Source organism: Amphiprion ocellaris, chromosome 14 (genome assembly GCF_022539595.1).
Source record: "Amphiprion ocellaris isolate individual 3 ecotype Okinawa chromosome 14, ASM2253959v1, whole genome shotgun sequence".
Classification (NCBI taxonomy): Eukaryota; Metazoa; Chordata; class Actinopteri; family Pomacentridae; genus Amphiprion; species Amphiprion ocellaris.
Window position 1 is genome coordinate 6,363,788 of NC_072779.1, and position 27,113 is coordinate 6,390,900.

Genomic DNA, 27,113 nt, shown 5'->3' on the forward strand with positions numbered 1-27,113 from the left:
CATGAGGTCAGACGTGAATTGTATTTTTCATTGCTGGCATGTTATATTTTCTTATTTTCCTTCCTGTTAATAAATACCATATTTTCTGTATTTATTCTGAGTGCAACATTAGGCTTTAAATGCTGGTATATCATTTACTACTCCAAAAACAATTCATATAAGCTTTTTATGATTGTCTATATCTGTAGTACCTGTTTGAATTATCTGGTTAAGTTTATCATTAAGTTAATCCTAAATTGACAGCTAGGAAACAGAATACAACCGCAGTCTCTAGTGTCAGTTAAACCTTAGAATGTGCTGTCTTTAGAGCGATTAGGTTTAATATATAATTGCGGGACTTTTTCTAACATAGTTGAAAGGCATCATAGTTCACATTTTTGCTGTTTTCAGGCCAAAAATCAACATGGCAGCTTATAATCAAACACCACATGGCATTTTTAAAGAAAGATTCTTCTGAACTTGACTACACTTGACTCACCACTACTTTATATTAAATAACTCAGAAAGCCTTGGAGTCTTGCCAGTCTTTTCTTCAGGAGGAAATGACATCATGTAGAGCAGGTCATGTGATCTGGAATTAACACACTTCCTTGAGAGGTGTTTTTGTAATGAGGAACTTAGTTGAAAGTCATTTCTTGGACACAGATACAATTTGTTATTTTCCATATAAAATTTGATGTATTGCCAAAAAAGAAACATCTGTCATGATTATCTCAACTTAATAAAAAGAACACAATCAAAACTATTTTTGAATAAAATCATTTTATTATTGTTTAGCTAATTAGAAGGTGGTTGTTGTTAAATTGGGACGGTTATTTAGCTGACATTTTAGTGATATCCAGTCATTTTTTATTAAGTGATTGTTTTTATAATAAATAATTATAGAATTTGTAAAGACATGATCATAGTGAACATAAAAAACAATAGTTTTTTTTAAACTTTTAATAAAAATGTATGCAAGATATATCCCATGGACTTCAAAAGTCCCTCAATTACATGTTGACTCATTCTTATTCTTTGTCTATTTTTGCAAAACTCTCCATCCAAAATATGGATAAGAAATATGTGAGTCCACCAAACCTTTACTTACTTCATCATGTCTATTATGATTCATTACAGAAAATGCTAAATAAATAAATTGAGAATAAAATGATACACCTACATTGGAGAAATTACTATTTTATTCAAGTAGCAGAACTGTGCAAGTTGAATAAAGAAACAACTTCAACACGATTAATATTGTATTGAAATTTTTGTGCATTTAAACTTTAGAAATAACAACAGACTTTACTTTCTTATGGAAATGAAAACAGCATGGCGGTTCCTTCCCCTCTTTGTGCTGATAAAGCAACCACTGTGCCAAAACAGCTTGCTATTGCATGATTAAAAGTTGGTAATTAAACCAGGATCAGCAATTTAACGTCTTGCCTGACATAATTAGAAAAGGTCAAAGTGAAGGGATAAAAGATTGATCTATAGAAGAAAGTTTCTGGATTCAGAGCTCATTAAATCACAGGCATCACTCAGTGGCTCAATACTGAGGATATTCGGGGGAAGGTGGCGGAATCAAATTCGAGTCAACAAACAGAAAAGCGCAGAATATGAAATTTTGATCTTGTGTAGGAGAAAGGAAGGGACTGAGGGTGAAAAGAGGACAGAAGCATAAGGGGCAGCCAGGATAGCGAGAAAAAAAAATACTTAAGAATTTATAAGAGCTGCAGAAAAATCAAGCATTCAACCCGATGAGTGGACTCATTGAAGGCAACACTACATCTAAAACAGTTCAGACCAGCGGAGCTCTCTTTAATGCTGCTGCTCTGTGAGGCCTTCAGCTCCCAGGGCTCAGATGAAACAAAAGAGGGCATGTGTGTGTGTGTTTTTTTCTCCTGCAAAATGTTTATCTGCACACATATATACCCACATCTATACATGCATACAGTCACGGTTACTGCTCCCCAGCCAGTGTCTTTTAAACTGGAAAATAAAGCCCGTCACCAAATTAAAAGAGAAGGATGTGTGCTCAGGGTGCTGATGATTAGCTGGTGTTGTGAGGCGCCTCATTTGTAAACAGCCGATGTCCCTCTCTGTCTCCCCCTCACTCTCTAAACTATGCTCAGACAAGTAGTTTAAGTGGACACTCCACAGCGTGAGGGAACATTTGCAGTAACAAACTCTGCACCGTTTTACCACAGGCATATTCAGGTTCCCCCAATTTGGTCTGATTGAGGCGTTTTCACTAGTTGGTCTCTTTTGGCAAGAGAAACTACAGATAATCCGCAAACAGTTGTGCTGACGTGTCAGCATGAAGGTCATCCTCTTAACAATAACAGCAGAGGCGCACTGCTGCTTCAGTGTTGCACCAATTTCTCACAGGTCTGAGATAATATGTGCAGCGTTGGTATTTCTAAATGTGAAAACCTGGAAATGAGGCACAGGGGTTTGCTTGTTGTTTTTCCTTTTACTGGTGGAGTAGTGCTCTGCTCTGATTAATAAACAGAAAAAAGAGTATGAGTAAATAATTCTTTATGGATGTAAGTTGGTTACAAAAAATAATAGTTATAGCTACTTGCATATGCACATTCACCACTATGTTGGTTAGTAGTAGAATATTCCATGAAATAACAAAAAAACATAAGACAAAATGAGATGCAATCAGTTTACTAGCATAATGTCTAATGTTCCACTCAAGACACTATAGTGTGTTAGATTTTTGAGTTGATTTGTGTGTGAATTTAGCAATCATAACCGTAGTTTCCCGCAGAGCACAAAATATCACCCTTTATTCTGTCACATCATGTGAGGTATAGCGATATTACATTCAAGTCTTAGTTAAGTGCTTTTTAAAACAGCTTTACAGTTAAAAATGATACTCATGTTGGATTCATTTCTAGTTGAATTTTTCAGACTTTGTATGTTGTATGCTCCCTTTAATTTCCACTATTTCTGCTCATTTTTCAGTTATGTCAAACGATAAGCAAGAATTCATTATAAGCAGATTTCTAATTGTGAGTATCTGGAATGTGTGCCATTTAATGACTGTGTTTACTGCACTATAACTTATAGTAGGGTCAATATATAATTGCGGGATATATCTTGCAAACATTTTAAAAGAAAAAAAAACAGTTTTTATGTTCATTATGATCATGTCTTTACAAATTCTATAATTATTTATTATGGAAACAATCACTTATTAATAAAAAAATGACTGGACATCACTAAAATGTCAACTAAATAACCGTCCAAATTTAATAACCACATTCTAATTAGCTAAACAATAACAAAGTGAGCTTATTCATAAATAGTTTTGATTGTGTTCTTTTTAATAAGTTGAGATAATCATGACAGATATTTCTTTTTGGCAATATATCAAATTTTATATGGAAAAGAACAAATTGTATCCGTGTCCGAGAAATCACTTTCAACTAAGTTATCCATTACAAAAACACCTCTCAAGGAAGTGTGTTAATTCCAGATCACATGACCTGCTCCACATGATGTCATTTCCTCCTGAAGAAAAGACTGGCCAGACTCCAAAGTATGTTCTTCCTCCTCTTTCTTAGTTTGTGTGTGAGTCAAGTGTGGATTTTTCTCATGCCCACAGGTTTACTACAGTATCTTTATAAATAACTTTCAATTTCAATTTTACACAATTGTATATATAATATTTAGAAGAATCTTTCTGCAAAAACGCCATGTAGTGTTTGGTTATAGTTGATTTTCGGCCTGAAAACAGTAAAAATGTCAACTATGATACCTGTCAACTACGTTACAAAAAATCCTGCAATTATATATTGACTCAGTAAATGTCTCTATATGCAGCTATGCAAACACCACCTCTTTAAAACATAAACAAATCCTTGCAGCAGACGTCCTCAAACCTCTGTGAGAAACTCTAGAACTCAGTAAAAGTCCTTTAACGCTCTTTTCTTAAAGTGGCTGTTACCAGGCTCACTCATCACCGCAAGTCAAAAGTCAAAGATAAAGTCAGAGGTGTAGAATTCCAGAGAGTCAGGAAGATCACTGGCTGTACCGTCTCCAGTGCTGTGTTATTGGCACTGTTTACAGAGGTCACTGTTTCTGTTTGTATCTTTTGGAAGCAGATGGCTTGATAGCAGAGAGCAGTATTTGTGCAAAACTGTAGATGGGAGCAGGTGAACTCTCTCCGACTTTGCTAGTCCATAAATACACCATAAGTCAGCTGTGCACTCCTTAACTTAAAGCTCTCAACCATCAGTTTAATGATGAAATAACTTCTGTTCTTGAGAAATTTCATTCTTTACTGCAATGAATCAAATAGAAGGTAAGAAACACCTGCATCAAAAATGTTATTTCCCAGGTAAGCGAAAAACAAGCATATAGTTTTGCATATAGGACAACAGCAATTTGAGTGAAATACAGCCATGACTGTTTAAGAAGAAGTAATACAATATATCATTTATGCTCTCCTGTATCTGCTGTATTCTTTCAAGACCTGGGAAACTATCTACTATGTGCCCACATTTTCATGAATAATCTAGGAATTTCTGACACTGTCGACCTTACACACATCCATGCTCAACCAGAAAGTATTAAAGGGAATTTATGGAGAAATCATTAAAAAATGAGCCTCTGTATAGGAAAGATGGTGGCAGCAGGTCATCACGTACAGTGGTCTCTAATTTCAGGTTCACTTAGAGGTTACAGACAAGTGTGAGAACCTTTACCACTGGACAGACACTTACTTTCAACACTCACTTTTGCATAAAGCATGCAAAGTCCATGCTAAGAAGTGGCAGTGATGGATAGCCTGGGTGGGGGAAAGGGCAGTGCTGTTGTATCTTTGATGGATAGTTTAGAGTTGCTAAGGAGCTATGATGCTAACTGTGCTGTTAGAACTAAAGGACAGAGGGAGGCCTGTGTAGCTGACCTGAGGTCATCTTAGCAAACAAGCTGAAAAACAGGTTTAATTGGTTTGCTCCCTGCTGGTTCCCTTCAAGTATTTGGCAAAACAGTTTAGACACTAGAATATCTCTTCTAGTTTTCTCCAGTCTTCCACAGTCTTATTTTTAGCTTCCACCTTGTTGGAGTTCTGTCCCTCCTAAATTTACCTTTTTACATGCAATATACAGTTATGAACCTAAATAGATCAGTGCATTCCAAATATATTGCAGCTGCCTTTACAAAGTTTGTATTGTCACATGCAGTATGTATACCATTGGAATATATTACTTCAATATAACATTGCATCTTGAACTTTCACCCTCTTGCTCATACATCCATAGCCATCTGTAGCACAATTTGAAGTAAAAACAAAAAAAATATGTGATTTGGAATGCAGGGTAACACTTGAATGCACCGTCATCTGTCATTGCGACTTCTGTCATCTGTCAAATGAACTGTCACCTGTCTGTGCTCTCTCAGCGGCACAAGCTTGTTCATACTGGCGTGAGACACCGTGACGCATGCGACGTAGCTTCAGCTGTGCAAAAGATTGTGGGTCAGAATGGCCAGGAAAGCATGTGGGCTTACATACTGCAACATACAACCGAATCCAATAAGAGATTCTACTATTTTTAGCATACAGCATTTGACATATTACACATTGGGGCACACTACATCTTTATCTGACATGCTAAACGGTGTGGTAGTTTGGGCATTGCAATGCACCCTCTATGTCGATACAGGATTAGATTTGCAATCTGTAATGCAGTTGGGGGAGGCTCATGTGGCCCTCATGCACCAGGCAAAACACATTCCAGTCCATTAGCTGACGACCATATAGAGCCCTCATGCATTACTGTAACCACACTCGCACAGATCTGGTTGTTGCAGACTGCTGCTGGACAAATGGCCTGTGTTTGAGTACAGAACAGTCTGTAACGTGGCTATGGAGCTATGAGTATAGCCTTTGCCTTGCATACAGAAAGTTAGTCTCATCTTTAAAAGGACACATAAAATCGTTGTAAAAGGATCTAGGGTATCAGTTATTTGCAATCACACTGACATTGGAACGTCTCTACCTGCACACTGCTTTGAGTACCAAGCCTCTACTCAACTTCACTGTCAAACTTCTCGTACTCTGAGATCTTGACTTCACAAAAACTCTTAAACAACCTCCTTTGCTCCTTTATGCTCTAATTCTCTTTGTATAACGGCACCAGCTGTAGCCTTCTGGCTCAGTTGCACAATGAAGTGTGGTGCCCTTTAGCCATATGTACACTTTACAGCCATACACATGTATTTACTATTACCCAGTCGAGCTCTGACAAAAACGTGTTCAAGTTCAGCTATTTTTCTTTGCAGGCAAATGCAATTTTCCTCATGATGGTAGATGAATGACAAGCCGAGGTCACCATCATTTTCATCTCTGCCTTGTCTGCCAGCAAATAAATCAGGAGGGTTTTTGGCATTGGAGCAGCAGTTTGCAGATGGGTTGCCAGCTTTGTGGTAACAACGTTTTTAGCATCTTTTTGCCATTGATTAAATAGATGAAAAGCAAAGACAGGAAAGTTAAAAGAAACTGATGGAAGCACAATAAAAGCCGAAGGACATATACAAGCTTTAGGATGGTTCCTAGGTGCCTGAGAGACGCTGCAGCATCCGGAGGATGCCTCTTATGGTGTACTTCTTGTAAATTGTTGTCATTTAATACTAGGCTGCACCTGTGTGCATTAGCAGTAGCTCTTGTTTATCTCTTCAGCACTGTAGATGGTACACAGACACAAAGTAGAGCCCTAGAGAAGGTAGAGGTACTTGAGCAGTGACAAGTGTCTCATTTATGAAGGTTATCTGGTGTAAATCACGGAACATCTACGCCAAAGTACAAATTAGACTGAATAAAACCATTTTACTTAAATTCACAGAATTTTATCAGTCAGTGTATTTGGAAAAACAACTCTTCCTGGAACCATTTTTTGTGGAATGAAAAAAACATCTGCATAGCATTTATACGAATAAATACAATGAAACTAAGCTGAGGGTATATTTAGTGAGAAACGAAGGCTTCTACTTGTACCAGGGGAAATACTGTAAATTGGATGGAAAGGATTATGTTGAAAATATTAAAATTCTGAGAAAATCCTTGCACCAAAGTAAAATAAATCACAAATTGTTGGGACCCCTTGCAAGCCCAGTTACACATGGTTCCTGACAGCTGAGTGAACAAAGCTGAGGCTCTGTCAGTCTACAAAGATACAAGCCAAGCAGCATATATTTGAAAAGCTAGGCATCTATTTAGAATTTTAAGTAACTCGGTTCAGTGCTGACAAGGAACAAAATACCAGTAGACAACAGCAGGGCATAATTTATGAATAAGGGAAGGAAACACTTACAACTTTCGATCTCGAGGGTGCAGTTCTGCTCGTCCAGCGGATACCTTCTCAGGTCCATCATGCAAGCGGCAGTGGTAGTGATCCTGGAAAGACACGACACAATCATATGTTCAAATCACTGCGCTGTGGATGAAATTTGAGACAAACAAATGGCATTTTTCAACAGAACAATGACAGTGAAGTCCAGCACAACAGAGACAAAGATAACTGAGAATGCTAAAGGCAAAGGTAAACAACCACTAGACTGTAGTTTAGTCGTTTGTGGACAGTTGATTTGCGTGTCTCTGGAAAAAAATCTGAGGTTACCTTCATTCATCAAAAATTCTGCTGACTGGTTTTCTACCAAAGTGACTAACTAAACAAGTCTCCAAATCTTCAAAAACCTCTACAGGTAAATGCTTGGGAGGGGTTGCGGTGCTGGTGGTGGGAATTCCACTGGGGATTACAGGGCCGTAGCTAATCCTTATGTCCCAGTTTTAGCATTGTTTGGATAATCCTGTGGGTCCACCTGAGATGTGAGTCACTGCAGGGATCAAACTCTGTGGGACAGCAGTGACAGCAATAGGTCAGAGGCAACAGTCAGGGCATTTGTACTCTTGACAACTGCATGTCATATTGTCATGGAATATGTGGGATGAAAGAGGAATGTGTTACAAGATGACCAAATCTTGACTTTTCAAGTTGAGATTATCACTGCTACTGATACTAAAAGAACCAGCATAAGGATTTATAAAAGCTTGCCATACATTTTTTTTATTTGCCTTATAATTAGCTGCTACAACAAATTCATCCTACAAACTACATGAAATCACTTAATAATCTTCTCTTATGTTTCATCTCTCTAGTGTTGCATCGGCTTGAGTGTATGATTTGTAAAGCTTTTTCGTAGACACAGTTGTCCATCCATCCCCCTCCTGATTTGACAGACAGCGCTTTGCTTTGTGAACATTATTGTTCCAGAGAGTAAAAAGTTGCATGAATAAACAAGAATGAAAGAGCTCGTGGGAGGTTCTTTTATGTTTGCCTACACTTTCCAATCAAAGTTCTTTTCATGTTCTTAACCCCTGAAGTCTCACTTGAGAGGGAAACATATATGAGACACTGGAACAACTCTACAGAAACACAGAAAAAAACAAACAAAAAAGATCTGTTATTGCAAGGTGTTGATCTTTTAGCTAATTAAATTATCTCCCTTCTGCATCTCAAGACACCGATGAAGTTTAATGGCTGTAGTTTTCAGAGAACATATTATGTATCATACACATAAACAGACTTGTGAATGTTCCTCTGAACATTGTGTGAATCAAGGGGGTTGTTTTTACTGTGCAACACGGGACTGAAAAGGCCTCTAACATGCTGCTATGTGCACAATATGTTATCATAGCACTGTGCAATATAAAAATGTGTCCAAGTTATCATTCCATTAGGAAGTTTCATCTAAGTACTTTAAATGACAAATGTAAATCATATTACCCCATTGCTGGCTGAAATGGGTCCGAGTTTTCATCTCAGGCACCTGAAGTGCCACAAGTCAACACTACCTGCCTCTACGGAGCATGCTGAGAAGAAAAGATCAATAAAGGCACTAGATCTTCATTTCAACCGGGACGGCCTCGAGGGAGATTGTACGGACAGATACAAGAGTTTTGAGGTAAAAGAGACTGTGGAGCATGAAGCAGGCCGCGATTAAAACATGTCACGATTTCAATAGTCAGTGATGAGAAGCAACCAGATTACACAATTTGGTGTTGATTTATTTCCATTTTCTTTACTTGCTAATTTCAGTCTGTATGAAAACGCTTTGTTTTCAGTCTGCATGAGCTATAATAGGCAAATGAGCCAAAACCAAACTTTAAAAGACTTTTATTGAACCAAAATGTCAACCTCAGCATCAGATGAATTGTTTGAAACTGAGCCGTATTTCTTTTTGTATTATTAAGACCTGCTTCAAACACCCAGTTCTGATTCTTTTGAAGTGAACCAACATCAATAGTACATTTTTTATAACTCCACTTGAAATCCTATTGCACCTTTCTAAAAAAGATACCCATATTGTAAAAAATTAACTGCAAATGAAATGCTCTGGCCGTAAATGCTTTTATAATAACAGCGGTGGCCGAGCAGCTACAGCCATCTGCTCTATTGCTCCCATCCTATCATATTTTGTTTATATACGTCAGCATAAAAGCATTTAGCCGTCCGGTCACTATCAAAACAAATAGACAGGGATGGATAATAAGGGATAATAACAGCAGCCAGCCATGAGTCAATAGATAAGGTTATGTTGTCCATCAGACTTTGAAGTGAACATAAGGATGAGGCTGTGAGTAATAGGCTGCCATTCTTTCCCTGGCTCAGGTCTTGTGTGAGAACTTGACTCCCACTGAGGGAGTTGCCACAGAGCAGCACAGCATGGTGGGTAATCGTCTAGCACACCTGACAACATAGATAAATTTGTGCCAGAGGAGAGGCTCATCTTGAGTCCAATCCTGTGTGTTACACAGCAGAGATAATCACCCTCGTGTGTCTCTGGGCAGCTCTATCTCTCTCTTCTGCTCTCTACTGTCTTTGCCGTCTCATTCACAAATCTATTATTCGAACGGCCGATAAATGTACACTCGCAAACTGCACATTTCGAAAGATTCACGAGACTGCGTGCCGAACAATAACACAAAATACTTGATGTAATATTATTTGTCAGCAAAGACTTTGACATGATTACGCTACAATACTTTCACAAAGCTCCTGTGATCAGTCGGTGGCATCCCATCATCTGTGTCTAAGCAACCGAGCTCACCACAGGCAACATATGGTGGACAGGTGGAACCACACCTACTCAAATCTAACCAGTCCTTGGGGTAATTTTGAGGTCAGACATGAATCAAGAGAGACAAAGAAAAATGTGTTTAAACTTGAACCTGCAATTCACTGTGTGTCACTGTTTTCTCAGCTTCAAGGACAGTTTACAGTTTATCTGTGTTGCAAATTGCTAGTTAGTGGCACTGGTTCTTGTTAATGTCCTCTTCAAAAAGCAGACCTGACCTGAGTTCAACGTTCCACATCGAGCAAAAGAAAATTCCAAAGATCTATTTGTACTTGAGCCTCATAACTACTTAGCCTTATAATGCTGAACTACTGCACTTTGAATGTTCGACACATAATTACGGCAGCATCTAGAGCAAGTCTCCAAGTTGTGTGCAACATCCTACTTGGTATACAGTCGAATGAGCAGTAAAGTAAAAGTTATTTAGTTTAAACTGTATATTTAACATTAACACCAATTGACTGTTTGCTTTGTAAGAGATTAAGGAATGGGAAAAAAAAGTGTACAGGTCACTGAATAATCAAATTAAGGAGATTATGAATCGAAGAATATGGTCCAAGATGGTTAAAAAAAATAACATACTGAGGGTTCATATCATACTCTTTTATTCCATTTGCCCTTTCACTTATTCTATTTCTCTGATTATCTTGAGCTCTGACACTATTCTGGGTATGCAAAATGGTTGGACGAATGCTGTTTTTTCTCCATTGCATTTTTATTTAATCGAGCAGTCTCATTGAGATTAGAATCTCTTCTCAGAAAGACCTGAGAGCAAGAAACATTCACAAGAACACATCCAGCAGACAGAAACAACACAAAGCAATAAACAGGGAATTAATAAGAACAGCTACAAGAATCATAAAACAACATAAGCTAATAAAAATTTAAGATCTCCAAGGGGAATAGAAGTATCTAGTGTTTCAACATGCAGGGAAACCAAATAGATATATAAAAGAACATTGTTCTCTGTTCTGCTCTTTACAGGGAACAAGAACTTTGTCTTGTAATTTGTCATTAATGTAGTGAAAGTGTGTATTTTAACCCTAATCATGATCTTTTCCTAGATTTAACCAGGTAGTGCTGGTGCCGAAACATAACCGAACAACGATTGACAACTAAACTACAATTGAACTGGGTTCAAGGGTCTAACAAGGAACACAAACCTCTTCCTCATGAGTTCTGTGGGTTATGGCTCCTCGAGCACTCCAACCTCCTTATGAAACCCTTTAAAACTGGAAAAACTGCTACAAATCTTTTGAACATCTGCACAGGGGGCATAGACCACAAAGGATACCTCGTGCGTTTTTCTCAAATCCCAGAGGATTTGAGAAAACAGCAGTATTTGATGCCTTTGGTGCCAGAATGAGTTGGATATATGGGGTTTAATTGTTGGAATGTTTATGAGGCAGCATGAGAAAACAGAATATCCCCATGAACATTGACTCTCAGAAGTATCACACCTGGAAGACAAGAAGTATCATTTAATTCTATGAAACAAGTCCAATCTTGAGGCAGATTTGGCTTTTGTTGCATTAGAAAAGTGCAAAATCTATAGTATGTCGTGATTGAAATGTTCAAAATATACAGTTTACAGTGTTTGGCCATTTAAGCTCCTTAAGAGGAAAAATAATTACATATGATAAGGCTTGTAAATCCTGTTTATGTTTCCTGAAAAGCTGCCTCTTGCACTCAAACAGTATCTATGCTGTGCAGAAATTCAGCAGTACAAGGCAAAACTTCAACAACTTCATGTCCCCACTGACTGCCACAGAGATTTCAAACTTTGAACACGATCATTCGTAGGACAAACAAACAATGTAGGTAAACTCTTTCTCCAAAAATCCATATGATGGGAGGGCAGCAAGGCAAAAGAGACCACAGAAGTGAAATGATGAAAAGAGAGGAGATGAGAGAATATTTGAGTTCAGAGGCTGTCAGGTGAGGGGTGGGTGGGGTTATCACAACAGGGTCTTTTAATACCAATAAATGAGTTCAAAGGGAAGAGTTCTAGCATTAACATGCTGTTTCATATTACACACCTCAGGGATTTCCACCCCCCAGAGTGTGACGGGAACGTTGTTTGAGCCTAAGAGGTTTAGATGGATTCTCCTTTTCTTTCTCTCTTGTCCCCTGTCTTTGTCAGCATTTATTTCTCTCTGATGGATTTGCTGCTGGTGATGGGGCTCTGTGGCTTCCAAGTGTTTAACCAAGGAGTAAATTGCCGGTTACTTTCTGGCAACTTTCTGATCTCTGTGTCAAGATGGAGTCAACGGTGTAGAACTCTGAGCAAGAGCCTCTGGCTGAGTTTTTTTTTTTTTCAATTTTTTTTTTTTTTTGGAGAAACGACTCGGCAGGAAAGGTAAAGGTTATGCATGTTTGTGTGAGGTAATGCGTGTGCAACTGTGTTTGCCGTGTTGCTGTCACTCTGTGGATGTCTAAGTGCCTGATTGTGTTTGCAGCTGTCTGGCTCTCCATTTAGCATCACATACTTTCTCACTCGTCCTGTCCATTAAATGATGCAGCGCATTTCTCACTCAGTCTTAGTATAGTCCTTGGTTGCTTAGCTACTGCCTGAAAATACTGCCAACCGCACCAACTGAGGCCCATATGTTGCATCACCTGCGGTGACCCTCCGTATTTACCAGGCTGCGCTCAGAGATTCTGTTCCTGCGTGGATCAAACTTGCGAGGTCAAATCAGGGCCAAGTAGCCTTAAGGAGTTCCAGCAGTCATTGGGATTCAGACCAAGCAAATGTGTTTGGTCACATACTCACAACAGACATGCTAAATGGGAAGTATCTAAATGCAGTACTCTAAATCCATTTCTGTTCTCTTTTTTTAGTGATTCTGGTCTACAGTGTTAATTACAGCTGCAGGTATTTGACTTGAGAGAGGAAATCAAGCTAAAATATAGATCAACAAATAATGGTGTGTAAAAAACATGTACATGCATTTAGTATTTTTACATGCTCCAAATGTTGCACTGTATTTGATGAAGGCTTGCTAAGCAGTTTAAAATAAGCACAGCATTAACATACATTCAGTTGTTCTCCCAGATACACTTCGGTGGCAATGTCACTGCTTGATAAACATAACCATACATATTTTTAAAAACACTGGATTCATTGAAAGTAGATATCGTCCTTTAACATGGGATGTTTTAGTGAAAACCAGTATATCATCAGTGAACATTTATGACTGATAGATGGATACATGCGACACAAATTAAAGTAAAAAGCAACATAAGGAGTCTTTGTAAGGTGTTGGGCCACCATGTGCCATCAGAACAGCTTCAGTGCTCCCTGGGATTGATTCTCCAAGTCTCTGGAACGCTAATATAGAGATGAAACACAATTTTGCCAAAAGATTTTTTTTCTAATTTGGTGTTTTGATGATGATTGTGGAGAGCACTGTCTAACATGTGAGCCTACATTGGATAAAGGTGATCACTCAGCTCAACAATATTCCCCCCAGAGGAAAATACAGCCAAGAAGTTAGACTTTTCCTTTAATTTGTCACCCATGTGTATTTGCCATGTGCAATGCTGACTGAAAATGTAATCCGATCGCAATTGTAGTGGCTTCAAAGTGTATTTGCTGTTGAATATTAGTTGCACATAAATGACATTAGCTTGGCAAGCAAGGTTCATTGAGCTCTTCAGTGCTGCCAGTGGACAAGTGAAGGTGGGAGATTCTGGAGGTCTGAAGTAAATATCGCTAGTTTCCATGTCAGTTGGCAAAAGAAATTTTCTGGCCATATGAGTAAAATTCATAAAATCTGAGAGCAGGTGGGTGGGACACATTGGCAGTGGCATGAGGGTGCTTTGCCTACGTGATGGGGTGCTAAAATTTAGCAGAAAGGGGAGTTTTTAATGTTTTGTTATTGTGGCATACCCAGTTTTGTTCTCATAAAGGATCTGAATGCTTCCCTCCCATTGCACTGCTCGATGAGTTTCATCCAGAGACACAAAATGTGCCGTGTGCCAGAGCTGCATTATTTGATATTTAAGATAATGACAGCATTCAGAGCAAACTCATCCCCCACGGCCAGCTGCTTCCCACCCACAGAACACCATGAAAACATAGGGAGTGGGACGCCTGAGAAAAATCACTGCTATTGAACATTAGAAAACCAAATTTTTGACATCAGTTTTTATGCTGCTTTATTGTCTCAATAAATCTGTGTCTCTGTAGACGAACTGCTGTTTCCCTGTGTGCAACAATCGCCAATGATAAACATATTTGTCTGCTCCGCTATTAATATTCAGGCCTTTCGAATGGTAAATAAGGCCTATAAAGAACAAAGACAAGACCCCGAGCCTTAATGTGCTTTCCCACACCTAACCTGCTTCACTAAACACAGAAAGGCACTTTTGCTGTTTATCATTTGCTTTTGCACCATTATTATATTTCCTCAAGTCAATTTCGGTTTGTTTGTGTTGTTTCCTTGAAAAAGAATGCCCCAGAAATGCAGTTTACTTTTGAAGATCAATATGAGGGTTTTGTAAGTTATGTGAAAAAAAGAACACTAGTTTGCTTGGGAACAGAAACAGCATGTGCAAATTAATGTATATCAATCAACAAAAAGGCTTGTTTGCCTTTTAGCCACCTTAATGAATCTCTGGGAGTGAATTGGAATTTCAATGCATACAGTAACTGTGTAGGTGTGTGTGTGTGTGTGTGTGTGTGTGTGTGTGTGTGTGTGTGTGTGTGTGTGTGTGTGTGTGTGTGTGTGTGTGTGTGTGTGTGTGTGTGTGTGTGTGAATATCCATCTATTGTTTGCATTTTCCCTGTGTGTGGCTTTGATTGTTATCAGCATCTATGGCTGCTGCATCCAATTACATTCCTAATAAACAGCCTCAATGGGAAGATTCTCCTGTTCAACAATGAAACTCACTGACAAATATAAGATGTATTTGTAAGGACACATGTTTTCTTTATTATTTATACGCTCACCTCAAAGCTTCAGAGTTTGTCACAATAGGCAATAGTCTTGGTTTCTACAGTTCTGACAAACTTTTACATTAAGCCGGCAGATGATGTTGCTTTTCCTTTGTCTTGCGGGTAATTCTCATCATCACAATACTCATTTGCACTTGAGCCACGCTGGTTTTAGAGCAAGTTACTAATTTATTTATTCATGTGTTTTGGTGTGTGACTGTTTCTGGAGGTAAACCTGATCTGCGTAGCACCTCCGATTTCCTACCGGTTGTCTGGTACGCTCTATGGGATGTCAAGATTCTTTGAAATCAATGTGCCAGGCTGACGATTCTAATACAAACCACCCTATAAAACCCAGAATTTGTTACTTTACCATTCATTTTTCTGCATTTCATAAACAAAGCAAACACAATTAATTAATACGTGTGCTTTAGAGATGCTGCTTAGTATATAGTTTATAGACCATGGACAAAACCATGTTAGGCATTTCCACTTTGAGTTTTTATTCAAAGCTAATTATATCTTGGCTTGAGCTTCATAATTAATTTACATTTCCCAAAATGTCAAACAATTAAACTTTGTCCCTGAGCTGGGATGCTAAACATATTGTATGCATTAATGCTGCATAATTTTGTTCTTATATGTATCTTTAATATATAGGATTATGGGAATCATCATTTGGACAACCCCTATTATAATTCCTATTTAATTTTCCTCCATGCATGGTTTATAATTTGCTTTATACAATGGTCCAGCTGTCATCACAGGGATCATTAAAGTTTTATGCAGTCTGATCTAATTTATTGGCTTAATAAATTAAATAACTGCATATTTTTTATGAGGCTTTCAGGGGACAGTAATATGCTGTATCTGCATGTGCTGAGTGTATTTATGAGCACTCACTGACATTCGCAAGATCCCGTGACCCAATTCAGGATTTGTAAAAATCTGGTCATCCTACTTACATGATACTGAGTGTCAAGGGTGATGGATTTCCTCTCCCAGTTTCAGTCTAATCCCACTTCATCCAGAGCAATATTTGGACTGAATGTGTGCCATAAGTTCTGCAGTGGATGGGAAATATTCAAACCCACGTTCCAAGTGATTATGGAAATTTTTTTTAATTGCATATTGGATTCACTGGATGAGTTGACACTTTGGGTGATCCGTTTTAACACAAGAAAGACTTGTGGAATTTGAGTTCAGCTGCTGCCTGTAGCTTTCTTCTGTTTGCTTCTGATGTTGCAGACAAAGAGCGTTTTTGCTCAGAAACAAGAGAGACCAAAGATCAAGACCGATTCATGTTAAATAAGTGATGGAAGATCTAGTACGAGATGTCACAGTGATGTCCATTTGACTGACAGCATTTGATCTTTAGAACAAAAGTATCTGCAAATTACCTCATCAGATTGAGGGACGATATTGTATATTGTGTCATTTCCAAATGTCCAACTTGGGATACCAGATCTTAAAAATGCTTCTCCCAGAAGATTCTGGCATTCAAGAGGTGGCATGACTTTTAAAAGCTACACTAAAGGTTGCAATTATATATTTAATCTGATTCCTTTTGCACTTGTGAATACTCTGGTATGACTGGATGCCATGTTCATATGAAGGCCCTTTGCCCATAAAACACTCTTCTGATTCATTTGTGTTTGCTTGGCGGAAAAGCATTCAAAACGTTATAAAGTTATGAGGTTATGCATTGCAGCAGAACAATCCATTTTCAAATTAAAATTGAGATTTTAAACAATCCAATGTCAATGTCTTAACCCTTCTAGTCGTATCCTTTGTGTTAATGGTCACATATTTTAAATCTATTAGAGGATAAATAGTGAAGTGAAAGTTAACTTAATAAAATCTGTCAAATCACAGCCACAACACCTGTTAGAAAAAAAAATCACAATTAGACATTTTCCCTGACATGTTCAGTGCTATTATGTCAACTAATTCAGACATTTCAAATTCCATTTTTCTCTTTTTTCACCCTATTTTTCTTCATAAAACTCAAAGTCTTTGCACTTGTCTGATAAATTATTGATCACCTGTCATTCCCTTTTGTTGTCATTCAGGTGCAACAGAGTGTAACCTTCTTATGCAATAAACCTGAGCAAATTATATGGTGCTCTATGGGGCAGTGGGTGAGAAATGAAGATGAACAACACTGTTGAAGAAGACAAGAGAGAAGAATAATGGCAGGATTTCTTTCTAATCCTCTTCTTAACACCTCCCTTTCTCATTCGTTCGTTGCCTTCCTGTCTCTCATCTCTCGATTTAATTTCACTCTCCCACAACAGTGCCAATTCGCTGCCATGATGGCCATTAAGATGTTATGAATTTCAATAACTTTTTTATAGAGTTTGGGCATTGGAGGCCTATTTGCAAAATGAACTGATGAGACATCAGCGAGCTACGAGAAGTGCATCATCATCATTTTAACTTTGGGAGGTTGAAACTCAGTGGAACGTGTCAATCAGTTTATATAGTGCAAAGAGGTTTTTGTTTCTGGAATCTGGAAAACAGCTGGGGTGTGTCACATTAATATATCAAAAATACTAAATAAAATTCTCTGCTTTGAGAAATTAGTCAGAATATCAAATAAAGTGGCTTCGCCCAATGAACTGTTACAGAGATCCGACCTGATGTTTTGTAAAAGTTGCAAGAAAGTGTGAACAATCTTGCCATCACTGTTGGAGAAACGCACTTGTCACACTGTAAAAATTACCACCATATGCTGTTTAACTATAGGGAGAAGCATGACTCAGATGAATGGATGAATGAACCATCTGACCGTGTTATAGTCCAAATCCAGTTAAAATGAGCGATCCCATTCTGAAGTCAATGATAACGCCAATATTTAGAGTAGCGGAAGTAGAAGAAAAATGGTATTTAAGGGAATATATCCTCTTTTTTCTTCAGCAAGCATTTGATTTACACAGACCCTGCAAGCTGAGCAACATCAGGGGAATTGAGAGTAAAAAGTAAACAAACTTGTGCTGAGAACTCTGTAGCTTACACACCAAGGACAGGGAGTGTTTTGTCAGCAGTGGTATATAAGAGCAAGGCTCACATCAGCATCTAAACTAACTAAAATGACATTTACAGGGAAGTTTTAATGCAGTTTAATGTGCTGTAAATGACTAGCAAATTAGCCTGCAAACTGACGCTGAGCAAAGCATGTCCCTGGTGGATGTCGTGCAAACAGAGAAGTGATTTAATTCAAGTTGAACTTCAAGGCTTTAGACTGGCACCTATTCTATATGTTTTTATACAGTTGGTAGTGAGATAAGTCATGCAGAGACTTTGCAAAAGAGTTGAATTTACAGAAGCTTTTCTTGATGATGTGCACATGTCCTGTAAATGAGGACACAAGTAGGTCACTTCATCAACATTTTAATTTTCGCTTAGGGGCAATATTGCACCTCACATCAGTAGTTTTCCTCATCTGGCTCTAATGAGCTAATTACCAACTTGGTCCAATGCAGCAATCATTGACTCATTGTTACATTAAAGCTGCGAGAAAAGTGTTGTTGTTTTTTTTCTTTCTCCTAGGTTATTTGCGTCTTTTTAAGAATAGAAAGTATGCTGACGATGGATTGAACGCAAAGTGTTTGACAACATGAAGAGGAAATGAGCACAATTTGTGCAGCATAGTCTATCATTATCTGGTATCACTCTCATGCAGTGTTTCCAACATAAAAAAAAAATCCTACTCTTTGGTGTTGCTGTCTAGTCAAAAGAGTTATTTTAAGAGATTAAAATCTCACCTTAGACCATACAACACCGTACCGTCCGGGTGCAGTCGAATCATTCTATTTTTCACCGTGACACCGTGGACAAACGATTTCTTGTCGTTGAGGAAGTAGGTGTCGGGGACCCAGAGCTGGTCAGCCACTCGGTTATCTAAGGTCAGGTTGAGCGGGATCTCAGAATAGGACAGCCGCTTGTCTCGCCAGGCCTGCTGGAAGTACATTGTCAATGTGTAGTCCTGTGAGTGCACAGAAAGGGGCAAAGGAGGACAGCGAGAGGGGGAGGGAGAGCACGAGAAGCAGAGGATAAGGAGGAAGATGAAGCGGGAGAGGAGAAAAAGCAGAGACAAGCGACGGTTACTCCAAAAAAGCAAGCGTTTTTCTTTTACACAGTTGTAATACTTTTACACAGCAAGCTCTCAGATTAGACCAGACTAGGCTTCAATATTGGATGAAGTTCACTTTAAAGCAAATGGAACAGTAGCAGTACAGGCCAAAAAACTCTCGGTACAAAGCAATGGGGAATTCCTTCTGTTCATAGAAACATGAGGTTAAGGCAGGCAGTGTGAAAGTGTTAGAAGAGAGACGGATACAGAGAGACAGATGGTTGAGGTTTAGAGTGTGTGTGTGTGTGTGTGTTTGTCAGTTTGGGTCTGTTAATATACGATAAAAGGGTCTAACATATGTGCGGGGCTTGTTTGGTTGGTTTATCACGCGTGCACGTGTGTTTTTGCGAGCATGCGACGCACATACATAGACACAGAGAGCAGAGGAGGAGAGCAGGGAGGGAGGAGACCACATGTTCCAGACAAATGAAAATAACCTCCAAGCCATCTCAAAAATCTGTTTTACAAAATATCTTCTATATGCTCTATTTGCTTTGACCGTCGCTGTCTTTCTGGGATTAGGAATTGTTTGAGGAATGGGCTCACTGTGTTGCACTTGCATAACAAGTTCACTCATTTTCTTGGATTTGTTCTTCCCAGAAATGGGATGGCAGACCCTCCTCTCACATTACATCAAGGAGCATACACTGCACATAGCCTTTGAGGGTCTTTACATGGCATTTCACTTTAAAAAAAAGACAAACTTTTTAAACGACAATTTGTTATAGGCATGGATAGAATAAAGAAACTTGTCCATAAAGTGTCACTGAGGCAAATTTGTGTATGAATTTGTCTAAATTTACTAACTAAAAGTGTAGAGTTTAGGTGCATGATGAGCAGGTTACTGTTTTATTCTTATCTCATTTTTTTCGAGATGCTTGAACACACGCTCACAAGGATGCAGGCGATGCAATGCAAATTTTTTGCTGACAATTTCATGCAATTTTTCAACATTTGATGGAGGCGATGTGCCAACAAATTTACCCCTGCAGGCAAAAAGTGTAGAAAAGGAGGACAGCTAACGAGCAAGCAATAATCTAAAAAGAGTAGTAATAAAAGAAAACCCCATGAAATCTCATCTATAAGCCAGTAAATTCACTGTAGACTTACAGAATTTTGACTGTGATTATTTTCACAGTTGGAATATACATGTGAAAATGCATTTCTATGTCACATGCGCACACACAAAACCTGAAATGGCAGGTTAATAATTCATAAACAAATAGAAGAGGTTTGATAAATTGCACAAATATTCCCTGGTGGTAAATCTAGGACGCGTTAAAAACAGTCAAGCCAGCAGTCAGATGCTCATGTAGCTCACTGAGGTAAGAAGCCTACCAATCATCCATGAAAAACTAAGTTAAATAAACTTGCTGTCTCAGGGAACTTTTTGTCATGACTGGCACATCCACTTCCTGGCAAAGAGGCTGAACATGCATTTTTGAATATGCCCGTTGGCTACAGATCTGACATCCCACAGCACCTTGGGAACTGGTGGTTCGGATATTGACTGGATGGAGCCAGGGAAATGGGAGCATCTTTTCTCAGTGAAGTCGTTGTTTGACTTAAATAGGCTTTGTCATGTTGTTGTTGTTTGTACTGTATGTGGCTCGGGGTGCTGACAACCAGGAGTTTGAGAACTGAGTTTTTTCCCCCCCAAACACATAAATAGTATAGTGGCACATTCTAGCATTCGGCACGATAATTGGACTTGGAATAGGAACAGAATGATTAGAGTAAATCCAGCATCAAACACTGTAGGGGATCGTGGAAACTTCCATTTTGACATTCCTTTTTTTTTTAAGAAATGAAAGAAACACTGGAATTCCTTATTTAGGACACGGATAGGCATAAGAATATGCTGGAAAACTGCTACGAACACAAGGCAGCAAATGCATGGAAAAAACAGAATGAACTCCTAGGCAGTAGTATTTTTTTGCAGCACATAATTGTGGAATATTTGTTTAGCCTCAGACTTGCACCAGCGGATAGCACGTGCTGCCTTCCCAACTCTTCCATCCCTTGCTGGCGGTTATGTAACAGCTCCACACTCTGCTCTTTCTGGCATGCTGTGCACCGCAGCACGTGCGGCTGAGGAGATGCTTGTTGCCATGCCGTCCTCCTAAACTATCTCCACTGCTGCACTCATCAATACACACCATCAAACGGAAGGGTTTGCTGTGATGTATGAAACATCAGGGGTGCTTCTGGTTAGCATGTGCACACCGACACGCACAAAATCGCTTCCTGTCATGTTAGAAATGCGGACACTGAATGTGTCTCAGAGCATGTCTTTTCTTGATAGTGTATCAAGAAGCAATACATGCACTATATTACATTTTAACAGTGTCTCTTTTCTCCCCTCTCATGTGTTTTGTCTGTGTGTGTGTGTGCTTTTGTTGTGTTTTAGGGAATACAGCTAAACAGGGATATCTGAAAACAACAAAGTAGTGATTTTCACCTGGTGCTGTCCATTGTGTAGGTTTTCTCATTGTCCTGAATCCTCAGTATTAGATAACAAGAGTCGTGATCTTGCGGTATTACGTCACTTGCAGCCCCGGCACTCACAACAAGCATCATTTTTGAAAAGCCATCAGCCATTTTGGCATATGCACAATTCTCCGCCTTGATCCTGAAGCACTCTTAAGTAGCTGTGAAAAGTTAGGAGCATAAAAGATAGGCATGGTGGGGAAAGGAGGCTGTTAAGTGACATGGGGCGTAGTTATTAAACTGAGCAAATGTTTCTATTGTCATCCCTGAGAGCCTATTATTGCAGACCTATCTGCTTGAGGAAATTGCGGTTTGCTTTGTGGGACAGGCCACTGTGGCTAGTTTGCTGTGAACATAAAGTTCCCCTTAAAGACAGCTATAGTGTGTCTCTCTCCCTTTGCCTCTCGGTGGAAGAAGGAAGGTTGTAAATCACCACAGTAACTGCAGCGGGTGTGTGCATGTAAGTGCAGGGGGAGGCTGTCATAACAACAGTCATAATGAGCATCAGTACATAAACTATGCTGGAGAGAAAAAGGAGAGTGGGGGAGAAATGGAAAAGAGACAGAGAGTGATGCAGGAAGCATTATGTTGAATTTATGAGTGCAGAATGTGATGTGCTCCCAAGCAGCCAAGGAAAGGACAATACAAAGTGATCATTAAATTCTCACACTCAGAGCTACTACAGGATCCATTAGAACAAATATTCAGCTCTACACCATGCTTCCCACTGTGCTAATATCTTTCCTAATTTTGAAGACATCTTGTTAAATATATTTCTTACAGATCCAGTTAAACACAGAGGATATTCAATAGACTGTGGTTTATGTTCTCTTCTAAAACCGCTCAATCCATAATTTACAGAACTGATAATTGCATACATTGGCAAAGATAATGTACAGAACAGTTCTTAAGAAGCAGTGCAAATACTTCATATGTCAAAACCTTTCAATACCATCCTTTCCGGAATCTTTTTTGGGCTATTCCTTTCCAATCCACCGATTTTTGCTTTATCATTTATATGCATCTTCACCTACATTTTGTAGAATTGTAATAAAAACATAATTAAGGCCTCAAAAATGGTTACACAAACAGTATGAAGTCCAGTTAATATGTCTGCTCAGCACCCTGACACATGGACTGTTGCGGCTACATCATTATCAAAAGCCTGCATGGGTTTGCGCTCCGCTGCCAGGGGAGAATCTGGTGCTGTAAGATCATTTTCTATATGGCGTGCTGACTCTGCTCACCTGGCCTGCCGTCGGCGAACACTGCCATACTGAGAGAAGTACTGTCATCACCACTCTGTAGTAGCTTGTAGCTATCTCAGCAAGTGAGATGCAAATGGGGCAGGCTGCAATTATTTGCCAGCGCATATTGAAATCAGTCCTTTGACCTGCTCGTCATCTGGAATCATCTTACCCCAAGCTACACACAGGTGACAAGTGTCAAGTAGTGGTAATGACCGGGGTTCCTTCTGAGATGAAAGCAGTTTGGTTGGAATGTGAGTGAGCGACTGATCTGAACGTAGTTAGTATGCAGCCTGTGAAACATAAATAAACAACTTAAGTGCAATGCTTAGTGGAAGCTGCTTTAGGCAGCCTAACGCTATTATGGAAAATTAAACATTGAATTTTTTCACCACAACACAGTGCTCCAAAACAGATACAGGGCATCTCCACTGCACTGTTAAGTAGTGCCAGCAAATGTAATGTATACTCTATTTAAAAGAAAATATCCCTAAAGTTGTTCTGCTCAAGTTAATCCCAAGTCCTTCTTGGCAATTGGTGAATTCTGGCTCAAAAAGGCCTTCATTTACTTTGGTCAACTTCAAGTTCAGAAAAGTATAGACATTCCTTTTAAAACTATACATTGTGAGAAGAAACTGATGCAAGATTGACCTTTATCTATTAGACACTGCTTAAATCGATTAATCAAAACTAGTAAAATGAGTTAAACAAACAAAAACAGGGTTGGTCACTGGTGAATCCCAGCTTGCCATCCACTAAATGATAGTTGTGAAGCTGTATAGAGTTGAGTTATATTAAGTTTAAATTGAGTGCTGGCACTCAGTGAATCATCTGATAATTACCAGATCTGTGCACAAATGACAAGCCAGTGCACAGCATATCTGTTACTTAACAGAAAATATACTCATCAGTCGCAACATTAAAACCACCTGCCTTATGTTGTGCAGGTCCCCTCAAACCACCAAACAGCTCTTCTTGGGGTGTCATGTAGTGTCTGGCATCGGGTCAATGGCAACGATTCCTTTAGATACAGTAGGTTGTGGGGTGGAAATTGGGATCTAGTGAGTTTGGAGACTGGGTTTAGCACTTTTGGTTCTTTGTCTTGGTCCTCAAGCTGCTCCTGGGCAGTTTTGAACCATGTGGGCTTGTGCTTGGTCTGCAACAATGTTTAGGTAAGTGGCACGTGTCAAGGTAACATCCAAATGAATGCCAGGACTCAAGGTTCCTCACCAGAACCTTCCATTGTAACAAGGTATTCATTGTTATCTGCCAGTGGATTTAATGTTGTGGCTGATCTCTGTACCGTCTGTGACAAAATCCAGCCCACATATTCTAAAGACCCGTTCAAACGACGTGATTCTAAAAGTAAACATCTGTCCTTCCCTTGAAGTGCATGTTTTATTTCCAGAGTCACTGTGTGAGCAGATATTGCAAACAGAGGCAAAGATTCCACATAATGCTACATTTGCGGAATATGCTTGGTCATTCAGCCCTTCAGGCAGTCACAATTGGCAGAATTTCATATTGGGATTGCATGACGTGTATATTATAGTTTGAGCCTAATATGATTTGAACATTATTGACAAATGAACTCCAAAAGTGTCAGTAAGTAACTAGTCTCGCTCAGCCAACCCATTTTGTCGGGACATAATGGTCCTGCTGCATCGTATTTCTTTGAACCAATCCCAATCATCATGGGAGCTAAGCAAAAGATGCAGTTTTCCTTCAATATAGTGACAAGTGGAATTGTTTTAGTGGAACATTCTCACACGGGGAGGCAAGCACCATCATTAAAATGGAAAAGCTAGCAGGGCTGCCTTACTGCATGATCCAAACCCTCTGCAAAATCTGAAATTTTCATTATTGTAGGTTGGTTCCTGGAGATTGCTGTTGCTGTTTCCTGTAGCAAAATGAATTTTGAAAGTGGACTAAAATGAGTAGCCAATGACAGGCTTATATGTACAATCTACATCCAGTGAGTCAGATTAAGTCTTACCATCTGATTGCTCAAATAAATAACAATTTGCATGCTTTGTCAAGACTTGTCAGTGCCATAAATTATGTCTGGATATGTACAATTTACAGGTACCTCAGCTTATACACCACTTTTCTTCACTATTGTAGAAAGAGTAAAAATGCACCTTCATTCTGTGCATCTTTTCCAAGTAAATTAGCGAAGGTCAGTACTCATGAGTATGTGGGGGACAAAAAAACCCAATGGAAATCGAAAGAAGAAGAAGAAGAAAAAAGATGCTCCAGCTGCCCACTCTGACCTCGTCAACCCCACTCATCCTCCAAGCTGCCCTGTCCACTAACCCCTCACATGTCAGCCCACACCCCCAACACATGGCTTCGCTTGACAAAAACAAGTAATATTAGACTTCTCTTGCTGGATTTGTGCTATCAGTCTTCACATGAACCCTATTTTGTGTAAATATTTGTTGTTACATCTTTCTAATTGTCTATGATTGATTTTTTCTAACAATTTTTTTTGTCAATATCGTCCAAAAGGACACAATTTTCCTGCATGATTAATGTTTGATGGGGTTTAAATACAAAAATGATTTGGTTAATGTGGCTAAATCTTACATAAACCAAGTATCAAAGCATTATATCTAATGTGTCAATCCAGCTCCAAACATTCTGAGCTACTTTTACTCTCACAGCTTTGTTTTTGGCCATAGTAGGAAGCTTTTTTTCAGAATAAAAGCTCTAAAACCTAAAAGACGAACGAGCCCCAATCTTTAACTCAGAGGTTAGGGGATATTGACATTAAAGCTCAACAAACAAAGACTGATTTATCATAACATCGTGAAATAAATAACCGCTTAGCTTTTTCCTTATTTGGTTTTGTGATTTTATTATGTCACAAGGAAGAGTGTGAGGTTGGAGGTACATTAAGGGAGAAGAAGAAGAAATGGACACAAACACAGAGAAAAGCAAAGAAAAAGGTTGAGAAAAAGTTGCGGAGTTTTGATTGTAGGAGGACAAGGTTAGACAAAGGGGAACGAAGGCTGAAGTCTACTGGGAGAGAGAGAAAGAGAATCAGAATGGAGATGACTAAATGGTGAGCACTGGTTATATATCTCTTTCTTCCCACTACCCTTGAAGCCTGTTTTCCATTTGAGAGATGTGGAATGGTGTGGTGAGTTTGCTGGAAGGGATGTGTGGGTGTGGGGGTGTGTCAGAGCATTTCTTTTTTTTTTATGGGGGGGTAAATGAAAGGCATTGGAAAGCTCAGTGGAGCAGGGATGCAAATTGCTTTTATTCTCACAGCTCTCCACTTCCAGTCTCTGATTCCAGCACCAGCAATGACCTCCCTCTGCTACACTTTCTCTCCTTCTCTTTTATCCCCATCCTCTGTTCATTCTTCCCACTTTCATGTTATTTTTCTTCCCCATTTGATCTCCCATTTTCCCTCCACTCCTCACATGAATCTCCATCCGTCTCCCTCCAGCATTCCCTCCCTCTCCTCTATTCCCTCTCCATCTTAATCTCACAGGAGCTCCTGTTGCATCTATTTGCATGCTTTAATAAAAAAAAAAAAAAAAAAAGAAAAAGAAAACAGGGAGGTGGGGATACGCTGGAGGTGAGTGTGAACGGTGTAGATCATTACTACCAAGCAGACATACCTGAGGGAAATATCAAGAGAACATGGCAGGTGGTGGATGAGCCTCTGAGGTGCTGGATGAGTTTTGAATAACCCCATTAAGGATTCAAATTTGAGCATCTCCTCCTTAGTCCATTCTCAAAAATATCATATTTTACATTCAGGTAAAAGGCCTCTTCATGAACCGAAGCTTGATTAGCAAAAATGATGTTCTTATTCTTCAAAAACCATGAGTCTGAAGAAATTATGATCTTAAATAATAATTAGGTTGTTGTTGTTATTGGAGAACGAGGTATATATTGCTTTAAATTATTTCCATAGTGCACTGACCTTGAGGAGTGGTGCTGAATCCTAAAGCAGCCTGACTATAAAGCCTCCTTTGCCTCGATCGCTCCTCTCTCTGAAATACATTTAGAGGGGAAGGAAATGTGATCCCTCCACCACTCAGCCATATGTCCATACCGCAGTCTATCATCCACCTACTTCAGTTTCTCCAAAAAGCCCTCCAACAACAAGTGGCTTTCAATTTCCTGTCTCACACGGTCCCTGCACCATCAG

The 27,113-nt window shown here is 39.1% G+C and overlaps 1 protein-coding gene across 1 annotated transcript in view; it reads right to left on the reverse strand.

The window, feature by feature from the left end:
• Positions 1-27,113, reverse strand: part of LOC111575939 (gamma-aminobutyric acid type A receptor subunit beta2) — a 67,910-nt gene that overhangs the window by 19,737 nt on the left and 21,060 nt on the right. The window contains exons 4-5 of the mRNA XM_023281381.3: positions 18,841-19,061; positions 7,311-7,393 (exon numbers count right to left, since the gene is read on the reverse strand). Coding sequence (XP_023137149.3) covers positions 7,311-7,393; positions 18,841-19,061 — 304 coding nt within the window. The remainder of the gene's footprint in view (positions 1-7,310; positions 7,394-18,840; positions 19,062-27,113) is intronic.